Genomic DNA, 14,832 nt, shown 5'->3' with positions numbered 1-14,832 from the left:
TATCACCTGTGATAATCTCTGTCCTTGAACCAGTTTGCATGAGACTCTCTGAAAACAAATTCTAAACTCCGGTCACAGTTTACATAAGGAAGAGTTGAGGAATGGGATACTCTGGTCTTTGCACTCAATAACACTGACTATGTGTGCATTTATTGTGAATATTTTTTCCTCCTTTTAGGGTAAAAAGTTGCCATACAGTCTTGGAGCAGATGCTGAGGAAGGAGAAGTTTCAGATGAGGATAGCGCTGATGAAATTGAAGACGACTGCAAATTAAAGCCCTGCTATGTATGTGCATGTACACAGTTCCCAGAACTGCTACGTCTACATGTCTCACATGCATCCTCCGTAATCCTGCTTACAGTTGTTAGCAGATTAGAGTTTTTAGCTTTGATTTCTAAGTCAGGCCCTCAAGATACAGAAGTTATATAATTCCATGTTTAGATACGGAATGACATTGTTCAGAAATGCATGCTTTGTCTTTTAAATCCTGTAAATAACACATTTAAGTACTTTGGGTATGAAAGACTGAAAGTATTGATGCCAGCACTATAAGCATGCTAGGCTTTTTTTCAGATACAAATGTGAAGTACTCAAAGCAACGGCATGATGGAATTGCTACACGATTATTGTGTGTCTCCTTTCATAATTTTCATCTAAATTAAACAAATTTGAGGTGTGAAACATTTTTATTTTCAATCCTTCTGTTTTTTGTTTTTTTGACACTGAAGATTGCTTTGTTCCCTTTATTTATTAATTCCTCATTTATTTTTATTAGCACATTTTTTTTTGCTACAAAGAGAAACTGATGTGCAATGCTAATACCCATTATCCAGCAGGTGTTTGGGATTTTTTTCCTAGTCAGGAGGCAGCCTTGCTTTACCAGTTAAAACTTTTGAACAAAGAAAATACTGCATAGGGAGATGAAGAAAGAATAGATCAAATTCAATTTAATATTTAGGGAGTCTAATGCTTATCTCTACTTTTGAACATAGCCCAGTGAGTTTGCCTCGTTGCCACACAGAAACACCTATCTGTAGGTCTCACTAACTGGTTTTTATTTACTTATTGAGGGTTTAATTCACCTGTATCATTTATGCCTGCTATTAGCAAGTGAAGGATTTTCAGAGTAACTTGGGATTTGCTTTACAGGTAACAGAAGTCCCCATCAGAACCGGTTCAGAGGAAGTGTATGTTTGTGCCTGTTCTTCCCCTACCCTGCTGCTGCTAAAATGCTAGTGTCAGCAACATCTTTATTCATGTGCACCACACAGAAGGGCTGATTTAATCCCTCCCTTGGATAAACAGCCCCCCTCTAAGCTACTGGAAAAAAATAATGATGAATTAATTTCTTAATTATTTAAAGGTTAGATTGCACTTGGATGTCATTCAGCCCATATATTCCACAAGACAGTCTCATACAGAAGTACAGCCTTGCAGGAAATGTTTGAAGCATAGGATAAAATCAGCTTGCTCAGTGACTGGGAATGTTATATTTCTGTTAGTGTTTACTACAGAATTGGAAATATTTTGTATTAATTATTTTCTGGGGAAGCTTGAAGACTCCCAATCCCATAAATCTTTAGGAAGATGATTGGGTTTAAGTGCAGGTACAAACTTCTGCAGGTTTACGTTCAGGGAAAATTATATATTGAATGAACATAACTCTCATTATAGGTATAATAAGGTGTGATGAGGTTGCTCAACCAGCTCTGAAACCAATGTAGTGCCCGATTTGTTGGCCCGTGCTGTTCAGTAGGAACAGCCTGTGTGATCCATGTGTGCTTTACTAGCGTGGCTTGAGCACTTCTGATGAGATGATGCTTTTTTTTAACAGAAAGACCCTTAAAGCCAATGCAAAACACAGTATGTCTTTTGAGGGCTAGAAATGGAACATGTTAGGACAAAACAGTTGTTTTCCTCTCCTGACTCAGGAGAGCTCTCACACCCCAGGGACAGAGGATGCTTGGTGCTCACTGTTCTGTAGGATCCGTTATTTTAAGCGCCTTTAAGCAACCGGTTTGTGTCTGTATAGTCCATGTGACTGTTGTTAACGGTAATTGCTTCCTCTTTCTTCCCCTTTGGAGCAGGAATCTAATGATGCTTAGGTGGTTTGACATTTTGGAGGAAGTGTGTAAGTGCATTAGCTGAGAATTCATGCCGTCTTCTGAACGAGAAGCTCAGACTTGTACGGTTCTGAAACAGAGAGCTACGACCAGGGCCAGGTTCTGGGGTCATCGGCGTGGTGCACTGTGCTTTGGTGGGGCCGTGTAAGTTGTGGTGGAAGGACTAACCAACGAGAAAAAGGCAAATGGAAATGGCAGTAAAAGACCCCATAGAAAAGGCACAATTGGGCAGGATTATGCAAGAAGCTTTTTCTCGCACAGAGAAAGGAAATGTTGGGAGCGCTGTGTGGCCTGGAGCGTGTGTAATGCTCCCTCAGGCTGTCCCAGAAGAGACGGACATAATCTACTTTAACTGGATTTCTTAATGTCTTTCAGAGTAATGGTGCAACTGAGCACCAGGTGGAATCTTTTATAAGAACAAAACTGGAATCTCTGATAAAAGAATCCCAAATAAGAGACAAAGAAGATCCTGACAGCTTCACTGTGAGAGCCCTGCTAAAGGCAACTCATGAGGGTTTAAATGTTAACCTGAAGCAGGTATACGGGTTTTTCCCCTTTGCATGCTCTGTTGAATATTAGTGCAATGTGTATTGCACACTTTTCAGTTGAGAAAGTTGATAACTTATGAACAAACTTCTGAGACTTTGTTTTATCCAAAATGAAAATTTGGAACTTTCAGGAAAATTTCTAACAGGAGAATTTGAATGGTCAGATGTGAAGAGCATGTTGTTTCAATGTGTTCTAATCTGGTTTATTCCTTGTAAAACTTGGAAGCGACTAGTTCAGTAAGTACCAATATTGCAGGCATGTGTCAAGCGATCTGGTTTGTGTCTAGGCTATTGGGGAAAGATCCTTCTTCTACTGCCTTAGTTCTATTAAGACTGGCCATGATAGCCAAAAGTGGTGTCTGCCTGTAATGCTGATGGCTGTTTTGTACAGTACTAAAACAGGATTGTGCTTTTACTGCCCCAAGCAAGGTTTTGTTTTTTCGTGACTGTCTTTTCAGGCTCTTTTAGATCAGGAACGGTATGTTTCTTTTCCCTTTTGATCTCAAGCTATTTTTGTAAAACAATAAAATGGAGTTTTGAGTACATCAATAAACAGTACCTTCAATCCACTGTTACCATACTTTCACCTCGACTGGATGCAAACCCCAGTTACATTAAATACAGAATAAATTGTTCCGTGGGGGATGTGCCTACTCTGTAACCGGTATAGCCTTAAAGGTCAAGTACTTGCAGCTCTGTGTTCTGCACGGCTTCCCGCTCCGTAGGGTTTGTGTAGTTCCTGTCAATCTCTTTCTCCGAGGCTGGACCCATGAGACTTTTGCCAGAAGCCAGCTTGACTACAGGAAACATACTCAGCTTGTGCTGATGCTCGAGACGTCCGGTGAAAGCTGTGCTGTGGTGGGCAGAGGCTGCACGGATGGATGCGAGGGACGGGGCCACCTGAGCGGGCAGGGGAGGGTTATTTCCTGATTGTGGCTTTGCAGTGTGAGAACAGTCAGCCTGCCTGTTCCCTTTGCCCTTCGGGAGGTCAGGAAAGTGGGATTTCAGAGAGCAAACTCCCCATGTTAATACAGCTGATCAGATAGGAGCCATTTCAATATTATTTTGTCATAGAATAATTGCATTAGGTGTGTTCTCCGGTAGCTGGAAGGTTATTGGCCCCTAGATAGCATTTGAGGGGATAGGAAGTTTTGTTTAAAGAATGCAAATTTCCATCAGGTGTTGGATATGATGCCTGAGATTACCCATTACATGTCACTGATGTGACCAGAATACTGAAAATACTTCAGCAATGCAAATGTGTTATTCAAACATCTGTCAGGTAATAATATTAAGTAATAGAATTTTCTGAGTGATTTGAAATTATTAAGGGACATTTAGAGGTCGTCCTCCCTTGCTGCAGCAGTCCTGTGTGAAGACTGATTGTATGTGACCGTTGTTTTCAAGGGTCCTAAAGCCACACAGAACTAAACAATTAGTAATAATAAGTTAAAACAACTGGAAGATTAATTTATAACTGCTGTTGACCTAGATGGCAGAAAACTAAATGGTTAAAGGTTGTGCTGGTTTGGTAATTCTGTAACTCATAGCTAGGGTTGGTGGTGGTGGTAAGTTCTTTTCTAGTCCTTACTATGTAATTGATGTAGCAGAAAGAGATGCCTTTTTTTGCTGATCAAATGTCATTTTCCTGTAGTTCATTACTGATGTGCCTTTCATTTTTCCAAAGACTTGCTTTTATTTATTAAAAAAAAAAAAAAGGCATTGACAATGCAAGTTTATATACTGATCTCCCGTAATTATCAAATGGGTTTTTGGGGGGGGGCGGGCGTAAGGGAGGGAGGCAATGTGTCTGGTACTGTTAGTCAGGCCTGATACTATTTTGGATTTTCTGTTGAAACTGTCAAATCTCACTCTTATCTGAGGGAGAAAAGTACTGACAAGTACTTCATCTGCTAGGTTTTCCTTCTACGTCTTAGAGAGACTTTCAGCCTGAGCTGGGAACAAATCTTTGAATGCAGATACAGAAGTTATTGACTTTCTTGGACCTGAAGAGACCATCTAGAGCCCTTATTGTTATGATAGCCAGAAATTAATCCCAACTCGGCACTGAACTGGAGTTCATAGGACTTGCTGAAACACTGGAGGAATGTTGTTCAGCACCTTTAGGTCTCTGTTTCGCTCTTTAGAAGATGAAGGGATGTGCTTTTCTGACCCCCCAAAAAAAAAAAAGCTAGATGCAGCCAGGCATTATCAAACTGATGTCCAGGGGTATGGCTATAAATGTGAAACTCTGACTTCAGGCTGCCTGTGAGAAGTCCACATTTATCTATTAGGAGATTTTTATTTCCCTGCCCCCCCTTTTCCTTTGTGGCCATTTTCAAGTACACTTTCAAATGTGTTTTGTTGTTGCTTGCCTGGTTTTGCTGGACTGTTTTTTCTATGTGGTTGGTTGGTGTCATGAGTGTTAATGTTGTTATTTTTCTTCAGTGTTAGAGGATTACTAAGCTATCAAGTGTATAAAGAAATTAGAAAAGTCCTGTGATGAGATTTTGGATTTCAGTTTGTATTCACAGATCAGTATGTTGTGTTTAGACTTCAACTCACTTCTATTCTTACTTGCAATCACTGTACTTTTCTAATAGTGCGTGAGTGACATATGAGAACTTACAATAGGTTGAAACTGTCTTTTAGAGACTGTAGCAGACTCTTTAAAGATACTTCTGAAAGTATATAGTTACACTCTTTATTGCGCTTTCTCTACACAGAACTTGGACACAAAAGAAAGTGGAAAAAAGTCTCATAGTCGATCGCTCATGGGCAACTTCGTTAAACACAAAGTAAGTAAAGTGAGAGGCTCAGTTTGCTGTTCCAGGTCTGACAGCATTCTAGAGGCCCTGGGTATGTTTTATTGCCTGAGCAAGCCTGGTGTGTATGGGGGTGGTGTGGAAATACTATGTGATTACATTTAGTGTGCTGTTCAGAAGAATATTAGCTGCTAGCAGTATAGAGAACCCTTTAAAGATGATCACGCAAACTCAAAAAAAAAAAAATCTCGCCTGACCATAAGGATTATCATTACTAGTGATGGGGAACTGCCAATTTTCTGATCAAACCTGCAGCAGAGCAGTGTAGACAAATGCTGGGGCGTATTCGTGTTTTCCAGACCTCTGGCCACCCAGCTGACAACATTTGTTTTATTCCGGGTCCGGTTCTGCTCCGTTACACACCGAGCTGTGCCACGCACAGGGTGCTGTTCCTGTCTTTCTGCTTGCTTTAAGGGACTGCCGTGACTGCGTTCGGGCTCCAGGCTCCTCCTTTGTAAAAATGTGTTCTGTTCTCTTCATGGTTTTGCATATAGTATTTATATGTTTGTGTAGCTGCTAGGTCAAATTGTCTGCTTCACTGGGCCTTCACTGTGGCAGCTATTGAACCAAGCAAGAGCTGATATAATTCAAATGAGCGTGAGGTTTCACCTTACAGCTGGACAGAGCAGCCACCAAAAGGGACAGTGCCCATGTCTCCTGCCATCCCTATATCTTAACAAATGTGTTCCTGTCACCCTATTCCCACACTCCCACGGTGCCTCGAGGCGGGGATTTATTGAACAAGTAGCCTCAGCATGAGCTGATTCAACTGAAAGCTTCCTTCCTCCTGGAGTCAGTTAGCAGATACCAAGTAAATCAGCAGAGAGGCTGGTCGTGAGAGGGGCTTGCGGCAGGTTTGCGGCCGAGTCACTGGCCCCCGGCGGCCGCCTCTGCCCGACGCCGCTATTCCTCTTCAGCACTGTCTGTGGTGAAAGCTGCAGCCGAGCAGGGAGCACGCTCTAATTGATAACGTGAGCAGCCGTGTAGGAAAAACAGCAATTAAGAAATACTTCCTAGAACTCAATCAGCCACCAGCTCATCTGCCCTGAAGCCAGCTAGGAGCCATCAAAAATTCTCTAGGCAGACAATACCAGGACACATATTTATACTTCGTTTACAAGCTTACATCAGTTTTAAGTGGTCATAGTTCTCTCAGCTGCTTTAGCTAAGTGCACATTATTCACTCAGAGTGTGTTGAGATCTGCAAGTACCTGTTGTGCATGATAGTGGACACTTCACGCTGTGACCTGTGCTTGCTGATGGAAAAACAAATGCTGTGGAATGAGATGTCACAGACAAAAGTCAGCCACTGAAAACTGCTGGTTACAGTTATCCTAATGGACCCAGCAGGTTGGGAAGCCCATTCATTTCATCTCTGCTGAAAAAAATAAGAGTCTATATAGATTTTTTTTCTTTTTAAAATTTAAGATAATGATTGTATTGTAGACTGAGGCAACAGGGATATCCAGTAACTTCCCCCTTATGCCTTTCCAGCTAAGGGGATGCCTGGGAAGGATAGTCACTATTAATACTTTTGCAGGTACAGAATTATCAACCCAAGGATATTGACTTGTGATGTTTTCATCCAGCTCTTGTGCCAAATGTATCCATGTACAAACTCTTTAAAAACTGCCAGTGAAGGGAAAAAGACACTAATGCTGGTGATTCCTGCAAGTTAACTGCAGGAAACATCCCCAGTGCAGACTTTCAGATTACAAAACTGAACCATGCATATTACTTCCAATAGAGTCAACTTTATTTCAGCACTAAATGCAGAGACTAAATTATGTACATTATTGATGTATCACAGCAGGGAAAAAAAAAAAAAAATCCGTGTTCAATTACCCATGTGAGCAAAAGGGTAAGGAGCTCTGTTATATATTAGTCACCTCTTGATGAGAAGGGAACTAGAGAAACTCTCACTTGAAGCTGTAGTTAATGTTATGAAAGATGGGATGTTGTTAAAATTGGAAGCTGTGTTAAAAAATAGGTGCATAAGGAGAAAAGGTGCTTTTGAGATGTTAATCTTGTTATCATAGCTATTTTCTTTACTGTATACTGTAATAATTCAGAACAACTTCAGTGCTTTATGTGTGGCTCGAAAGGCAGCAGAAAAATGATGCTTGAAAATTTTGCCCAGACTCTTTCCTGACTTCATGAATTAATTTGTTAAATTTTCTAAACTGGGGAGGAAGCATAGGTAGGTGGAAGCAATGCACTGTACATTTAGACCCTATTGTCTGTTACTGTTTGTTAAATATGATACGATCCATTAGAATTTCAGCAGGACCAGTGCCCCATGTACGGGAGACAGTGGAGCAGTGTTGTCCCCTCTCCTCAGGAGGGAGCAGGGAGGGAAGCTGCACATTACCCAGTGGCCTGCAATGGATTGGCCAGTTTGCAGAAATCATTTTCTCCAGGCTTGGACTTGTCTGCTGGGCAGCAGATAAACCTGCTCCGTGGCTGCAGGCTTGGATCCTTGCGGTCAGATGGAGCGAGATCAGGGCACAGCTGCTTTGTGTTGCCTTTCCTTCTCTGCCTGCACGGACGTACCACCCCGGGGTTTTCTGCTGTGAAACCCCCAGGGGTCATTCTGTGTCCTTGGAGGACACAGGTCCTGTGCTGCAAACCTGCTGCAGCTCACCCGCCACCTGACATTAATTGCAGTAATGTGAGTTTACAGAACCACCCCATTAACTGACACAGCTGTGCTTGATTCTTTCCCCAACAGAAAGCTGTGAAGGCAGCGTCCAAATACCACAGTGCATCAGACGATGAAGAAAGCCAGCAAAACTCTTCTGGGAAGGAAACGGGGCAACTCCACAGGTGAGCTATGAATCACTGTTGTTTTACAGCTCAGTTAAAGCTAGAGGCATGTTTACTACTGTCGATATTTATATGTCGTTGCCTCAGGGAAGTCTGTTCTTAAGAGCAGGCCGTTTATGGCACTGCTGTTGGGGTTATGTTTTGCTGTGACTGCTGTAGCCTGGTATTTTGATTGTGTAGGTTTTCATAGCTTGCAAATAGCAATTACCCTTAAACTGGAAAGAGGTGTGATAGGAGTACTCTTCTAATGGAAAAATGCCAATCTACATTTGGCATGCTGTAAATAGTGCTCAAAGAAAACTGTTTAGGCTAAATGAGGCTCCATGGCAGCCCAGCCAACTTTATTACATCTGAGAATGTAAAGAAAAAGCAATCAGAAAAGTGCCATTGAGAATGCATTTGTTGTCACTGAAATGCTCCATTTTCATATACAGCTCAAATCTGTCTGCCTTATTTTGTTGAGAAGAGCCACGGCACAGCTATTTCATTATGTTTTAAATGAAAAATTTTGTTTGTGTAAGTGTGACTCTAGAGGTGCAAGGGGAACAGTCATCTTGGAGCCCTCTGTCAGGAGGTTTGCCACACGCGGTTCCCTGTTCACAGCTGTTCATTTCCTTATTGATGAAAAGAACAGATGGGGGGGATTGAAATACGCTTTAAATATTGAAAAATTCCCGATTTGTTTTATATGTTAAATCTAACTCAGCAGACTGGCTCGTCGGAGGAAAACGGTGAAGCTGTGCCGAGCCCTGTCTGACCTGGTGGTGTACACGAACTCTGTGGCAGCCCAGGATATCGTAGATGACGGTAAGGCTGCTGGCCCAAGCTGTACACATGCCTTTTTCAACTTCTTGATTTGGATAGAAAACATGCCTGAATTCTCAATGTTTCCCTTGTTTTTCAAAGATGTTTTAAAAGCAGAGTAGTTAGGTATCTGTTCCTTTTGCTTAACTATGGGGAAAGAGCAAAGCACCAGCTTTCTCTTTCCTAGGAAATATCCTTTCCCGTGGTTTCTTAGGACATTCATGTTTTAACAGCAATTTTAAAAGTGAGGCTTTTTCAGGAGAACGCTTTCCTGTTTTCACAGAGTTTGTCATCATCTTTTAATTTTATCAATTTTAAGTAGCATTCAGTAATGTGATAGATTTTGAATTGTGATAAATAGATGTGATCCCTGTTCAGAAAGTGTGCTGTTGCTTCACTAAACATGTTAGGGGCAAAATGGAAATTGAGAACGTTGCAGAGGAATTTGTGGGAAAGGTCACCAAATGTACATGAACAAACTGCGTATCAAAGTCTGTTATTACTATAAAATTAGTTCTGAATTTAACGGGAGAAATTAAGGAAGAGTGAAAGCACTGTGGAGGAAGAGTCCAAGAAATCCTACAAAAACAGTCTTTTTGTCTTTTGAAGTCTTTTTGAAGTCTTTTGAAGAAATCCTACAAAACCAGAAATTTCCCCTGGCTGTAAGCTCTTCGGTAAGACGGTTTTGATCAGGCTCCCATTAGTAGGTTCTTCTATAGATTCTTCGTAGCAATCATGTCTGGGGTTGAGCTTGAGCTCTTGCTTGGCTTTCCTTTTAAGTCTGGGAACGTGAGGGTAGAACAAAAGATCGTCCCAGAAAGGGGAACTGGTGCCCTTCAGTTATGCAGTGCACGTGATTTGCATATGACAAGGCAATCTATCGTCGTAGCTTTGGACTAAATATCCTGTTCCCCTTGATTAATACCGACGCAACTGAGGTCTGAGTTCAGGCCCTGTCTCCTGGGTTTGTTTTACAACTTGTTTGTTGATTTAACCGTACACACAGGGTCAACGGGGAATGTGCTATCGTTCAGTGAAACAAGAGCCCACCAAGCAGTGCAGCAGAAGGCCGAACAGTTTATGCTTTACAACCAGAAGCAGCTTACAAGGGTCTATCCATCAGCCTATCGGATTGACTCCAGCAATTTCAATCCTTTACCTTACTGGAATGTTGGTTGCCAGTTAGGTAGGTGTTGCATGAAAAGTTCACTTCCGGGTTCTTGTGTATGTGGTAAGTAAACATTATCTTAATCAGTGACACCTGAGTTTTCTCTTTCAACAGTGGCACTAAACTACCAGTCTGAGGGACGTGTGATGCAATTAAATGAAGCAAAATTTAGGGTAAACGGCAACTGTGGTTATGTCCTCAAACCTCAGCAGATGTGCAAAGGTAATGTCCCACTGTACATTTATTACTGTAAGTGTCAAGCCTTTCAGAAAGGATCTTCGTGGTGAAGTTGTGAAGACACAAGGAAGAGAAGCAAGAAAGAACATATATAGAATCTTTCATATTTCCATACATTCATAACTCTTAGACTGTGTAAGTATTAGCATGCAGTCTCTTGCTGTTGTTCTAGATATATTTTGAGGGCACCATCTTATTAATATGTGTTTACAAAAAGAAAAGGCAGTCCTAGGATAGCCAGCTGCAAGAAAGTAGAAAAAGATATGCCGTGGCCCAGGACCAAGTATCCAGGACTTTGTCCAGCTCTCAAGCAAGTCAGTGGAAATATTTTTTTTTTTTTTTTTTTTCCTTTAAAAGGATCTGGTTCAGTCCTCAAAACGCTGTTAGAATAGGAGCTGTGGTTTTCAATGTTATGCAATGACAATCCTTCCGGAATTTTGGAATTTGGGATCTGATTGGGATCTAATTACTGTTTGGTTTGTTTTTTTTTTTGAAGCTACTACTTTACAGGAGAAAGTTTCTTTCAAAGGAGGGTTGCAAAACCCTCCTATTAGAGGGGTCCTTTCTGTCTTGTAATCATATAAACAAGAGCTGCTCAGCTCAGAAAAGGTTGTAAGAAAGTGGAATGGATTTTTAAATCAATCAACAGCTGCTCCATACTCTCTAAGTTACTTGCTTATGACTGAATTTTGGCTATATGTATGCATTCTGGGGGACAGTATTTATTGTGTATAGCTTTTTCCTTACACTTCTCATTCCTTGCCATCTTTTAGGCACGTTCAACCCCTACTCTGCTGATCCTCTTCCTGCCAGCCCTAAAAAGCAGCTTATTCTGAAAATCATCAGTGGACAGCAGCTACCAAAGCCTCCTGACTCAATGTTAGGAGACAGAGGAGAGGTAAGATACTCTGATGCCAACAGATGCTTCCACGAGAGGTCCTGGAGTGACATGGCAGCATGTGACTCAAACTTTCTCCTTATTTAAATACACCAGTAAATTTCAGATACTGTCAAGATTTTGGTCATTAAATACTACGTTTTCCCACAGAGTCTGTGTCCTGCACGTGATGTTTAAGAACTGATTTGGTTTGTATTTTGAGAGTGACTTCACTGTTTTGAAAATTAGTCACAGCTGGTCGCAGCTCTTGAGACTAAAAACCATGTATGAACTTAGATTTCACGAAGCCGTTTCTCATGATTGTGCTGCTTGACAAGTCATGTGAATCGAATGGTTTTGAGTTCTCATATGAATTTAAAGTAACTCTCTGCATTAATTTTTCTTAAAAATTCACCTTCGCTTGTATCGTTGGCTTGTGTTTAAAATACTTTGTTTTTAAAAAATAGATAATAGATCCCTTTGTTGAGGTGGAAATTATTGGGTTACCAGTTGACTGCTGTAGAGATCAGACCAGGGTGGTTGACGACAATGGTAAGATGATCTAGCTGATTTCCTCTTATTAGAGTAAAATGTTAAGTAATTATAAATGATTCAATATCTGTTATTACTTTCTAAATTGAAAAGCTTCCTATCCAATGAAATCAAATGATTGTATTTTAATAAATTAATTGTGTTTTCTAGACAGAATTGCTGGGGTGGGGAGACAGACAAGCTTGAGGTGAAGAACAAGAACTGTTAACCGCAACGTCCTTCTCCCCAGTTGTTCTTAAATCTCCTTTATGCAGAAGTTCCAAATACATATACATTTTTTAATGTATATAAAATACAAGTATAACTTCAAATGCAATGAAAACAAATCACATCCTAGGCAGTTTCACTGCCACGTCAGCCTTTGTGGGAAGGAGAGGAATAGCAGAGTGGGATAGCCTGTTGCAGCAGGAGAGGTGGCCATCAGTTCTCCTAGGCAGTTGCAAAACCATGGGGGAAAAAAGGAGGTAGTTCCTGTTTGTTTTGGTGTATCTTTATCCTACCATAGTCCCGAAAAACAGCAACTTGCCTTGGCATCCCTGCCAGCTACCCAACCAGAATGATTTTGTTTGTAAAAGCGGTCCAAGAGACAGATCTCTCACTTCTGATTACAATTCCTTACATAATGGAGACTGAGAGTGCCTGGATCTAGGTGGGCAATAAGTAATGAGTTTTCATTTGTCTGTCTGGTCTGCTTGTTTCTTAGGCCTCTTGCTAGGCCTCATGAAAATGGAGGCTACCGCTTGCTACGGACTTAGTTTCCAAAATTTCTGTTATGTTTGTTTTACAGGGTTTAATCCTGTTTGGGAGGAAACGCTCACTTTTACCATCCACATGCCCGAAATAGCTTTGGTGCGATTTCTTGTTTGGGACCATGATCCCATTGGGCGAGACTTCGTTGGACAAAGAACTCTGGCCTTTAGCAGTCTTGTGCCCGGTTAGTCCCGCTTGTTTTAGAAATCTAGCTAAAGAACCAACACCTTTGAACTTAAAGTTGAAGGTGAGGCTATCAGCATAAGATACATGGTTATATCTCCGAGACTTCGTGTATGAGCTTGGGCAATTCTGCTGGTATCTTAGAGTTGTATATTCACTGTTACTTGAAGGAAATTTTGGAAATTGCTACTGGTGTCTTATTTATAACTTGGAGGCAGTTTGCACTAGGGGGGCTTGGAAAACCTGTGAGAATGTAAAATAAGAAGTTTTACTGAAGGCATAAGATGGCTTACTGTATATATTTCACTTTTGTAGACAGTCGTTGCCAGTTGTGCGTAAGATGCAAACCGATTATTTGTGGTGCAATACTTTTCTTTTACTAGGTTATCGGCATGTGTATTTGGAAGGACTGACAGAAGCATCCATATTTGTTCATATAACCATTAATGAGATATATGGAAAGGTAGGCATTTCTGGAAATTTACATCTTTTATGACTTTTTGGGGGGTTGAATTCTTCTGATTATATTAGATTTAAGTATCCCGCAGAACCTCGCAGGATTTGTGTGGTTTCTAAAGGATTCTCACAGCTTATGCTCATGGCATTTTGTACATTGGATTCGCAGTGCCTAGCTCTCTCTGGCACTGATCAGTAATAAAGTTTAAACAAATTATTCAGATACCACAGCACTGAAAAAGCCCAATGTCTAATTCTCAGTTGCCCTCAACATGATGTCTTCATTTATACTCGTATCAGTATCTACGTACACTACGAAGAGTCAGCACACTCAAGGAAGCCAAATGCAATTCCTTATTCATAGTGTTTTCTCTGAGGAGCACTGAGCCAGGGCACCCCTTCACAGCACACCGGGTCCAGTGAAACACTTGGCTCTCTCCAGTGGAGACAGCCCAGTAACAGCACAGACGTGCTGCTGTCGGAGTGCTCGGGAGGCAGGATGGAGCCCCAAGGAGGGGGGTTCCCTGCAGGTGATCCGCAGGGAAAGCTTAACATACCGCTGCTCAAGTACACACACGCTAAGACTAATGAATGTTCTTACTGCTAGCACCTAACAATTATCACGTCTAGATACAGTAAGTATATTTCTTCAGTGCGTTAAACTAATTTTATTTTAGAAGTAAATCTTGAGAACAGTAACTGCAGCAGAACGTGGTATTTGACAAGCTATTTTTAGCAGCTAATCGAAGCTTTGAAAGTTTTAGGTTTTAGCGCCTACATTTTGTTTTTCTGCAAGATTACTAATTTTAAAGCGTTTTAAAAATGAAAGTAAAAGCACAGTGCCTGCCTTTTCTCTGTGTTTCTGCTTCAGCTGCCTTCATGAGCAGTTTACGAGAGGTCGTTGGAGATAACTAGCACGAAGAAATTAAGGCCATGTTCAACAGGATTCTAAAATATAATAGTAGCTCTTTGTAATGATTAAAAAAAGAAAAACAAAGACACAAAAACTCCCACCTTTATGAAGGGTATAAGTGGAAAAGAAGAGTTAGCCCTCAGTCTTTCTGGGAGTGGATGCAGACTGTGTCGTGGCAAATACGTAAACCCACGGTTCTGCGAGCACCCAAGGAAAGCTCCGTGGGCCAGAGATGGAAAACAGCGCGGGCAAGGCGTAGGGGCTGAGAGTTGGCATAGTCCAGATCCTCACTTAACTCCTCTGCCTGTATCCTCACTGACCCGTGAGATCCCGGAGGGATCCGGTGATGGCCCTGCGAGTCGCCCAGCCGGCTGCCTCGCGCTCGGCATCCCTGGCCCGCCGTGCTCGCCTGCCCAAGCGTTCCCCCCCCGCCAGGCGGGACAGGGCCGCGGCGGTGGGGCGAACGGCACCGACCGCACCGGGCCTCTGCACGTCCCGGGCACAAAGAGAAGCTTTTAGCATTCCGAGGTAGACTTAGTGACTCCTAAATCGGGGTGGAAAGAGAAGTG

The 14,832-nt window shown here is 41.7% G+C and overlaps 1 protein-coding gene across 6 annotated transcripts in view; it reads left to right on the top strand.

Annotated features, from left to right (window-relative positions):
• Positions 1-14,832, top strand: part of PLCH1 (phospholipase C eta 1) — an 84,060-nt gene that overhangs the window by 61,524 nt on the left and 7,704 nt on the right. For 3 of the 6 annotated variants that reach the window (XM_042799736.1, XM_042799710.1, XM_033000089.2), the window contains 11 exons: positions 179-286; positions 2,500-2,661; positions 5,399-5,470; positions 8,229-8,323; positions 9,033-9,130; positions 10,134-10,313; positions 10,410-10,517; positions 11,306-11,430; positions 11,877-11,961; positions 12,749-12,895; positions 13,278-13,357. In XM_042799736.1, the coding sequence (XP_042655670.1) occupies positions 179-286; positions 2,500-2,661; positions 5,399-5,470; positions 8,229-8,323; positions 9,033-9,130; positions 10,134-10,313; positions 10,410-10,517; positions 11,306-11,430; positions 11,877-11,961; positions 12,749-12,895; positions 13,278-13,357 (1,260 nt within the window). Of the gene's footprint in view, positions 1-178; positions 287-2,499; positions 2,662-5,398; positions 5,471-8,228; positions 8,324-9,029; positions 9,131-10,133; positions 10,314-10,409; positions 10,518-11,305; positions 11,431-11,876; positions 11,962-12,748; positions 12,896-13,277; positions 13,358-14,832 lie in introns of all 6 variants that reach the window. The other 3 variants (XM_042799704.1, XM_033000087.2, XM_033000088.2) reach the window with 1 other exon arrangement.

This window comes from Tyto alba, unplaced genomic scaffold (assembly GCF_018691265.1).
Source record: "Tyto alba isolate M040663 unplaced genomic scaffold, T.alba_DEE_v4.0 Super-Scaffold_10, whole genome shotgun sequence".
NCBI lineage: Eukaryota > Metazoa > Chordata > Aves > Strigiformes > Tytonidae > Tyto > Tyto alba.
The sequence above is the reverse complement of the archived record's forward strand: the minus strand, read 5'-3'. Positions and strand labels throughout refer to the sequence as shown.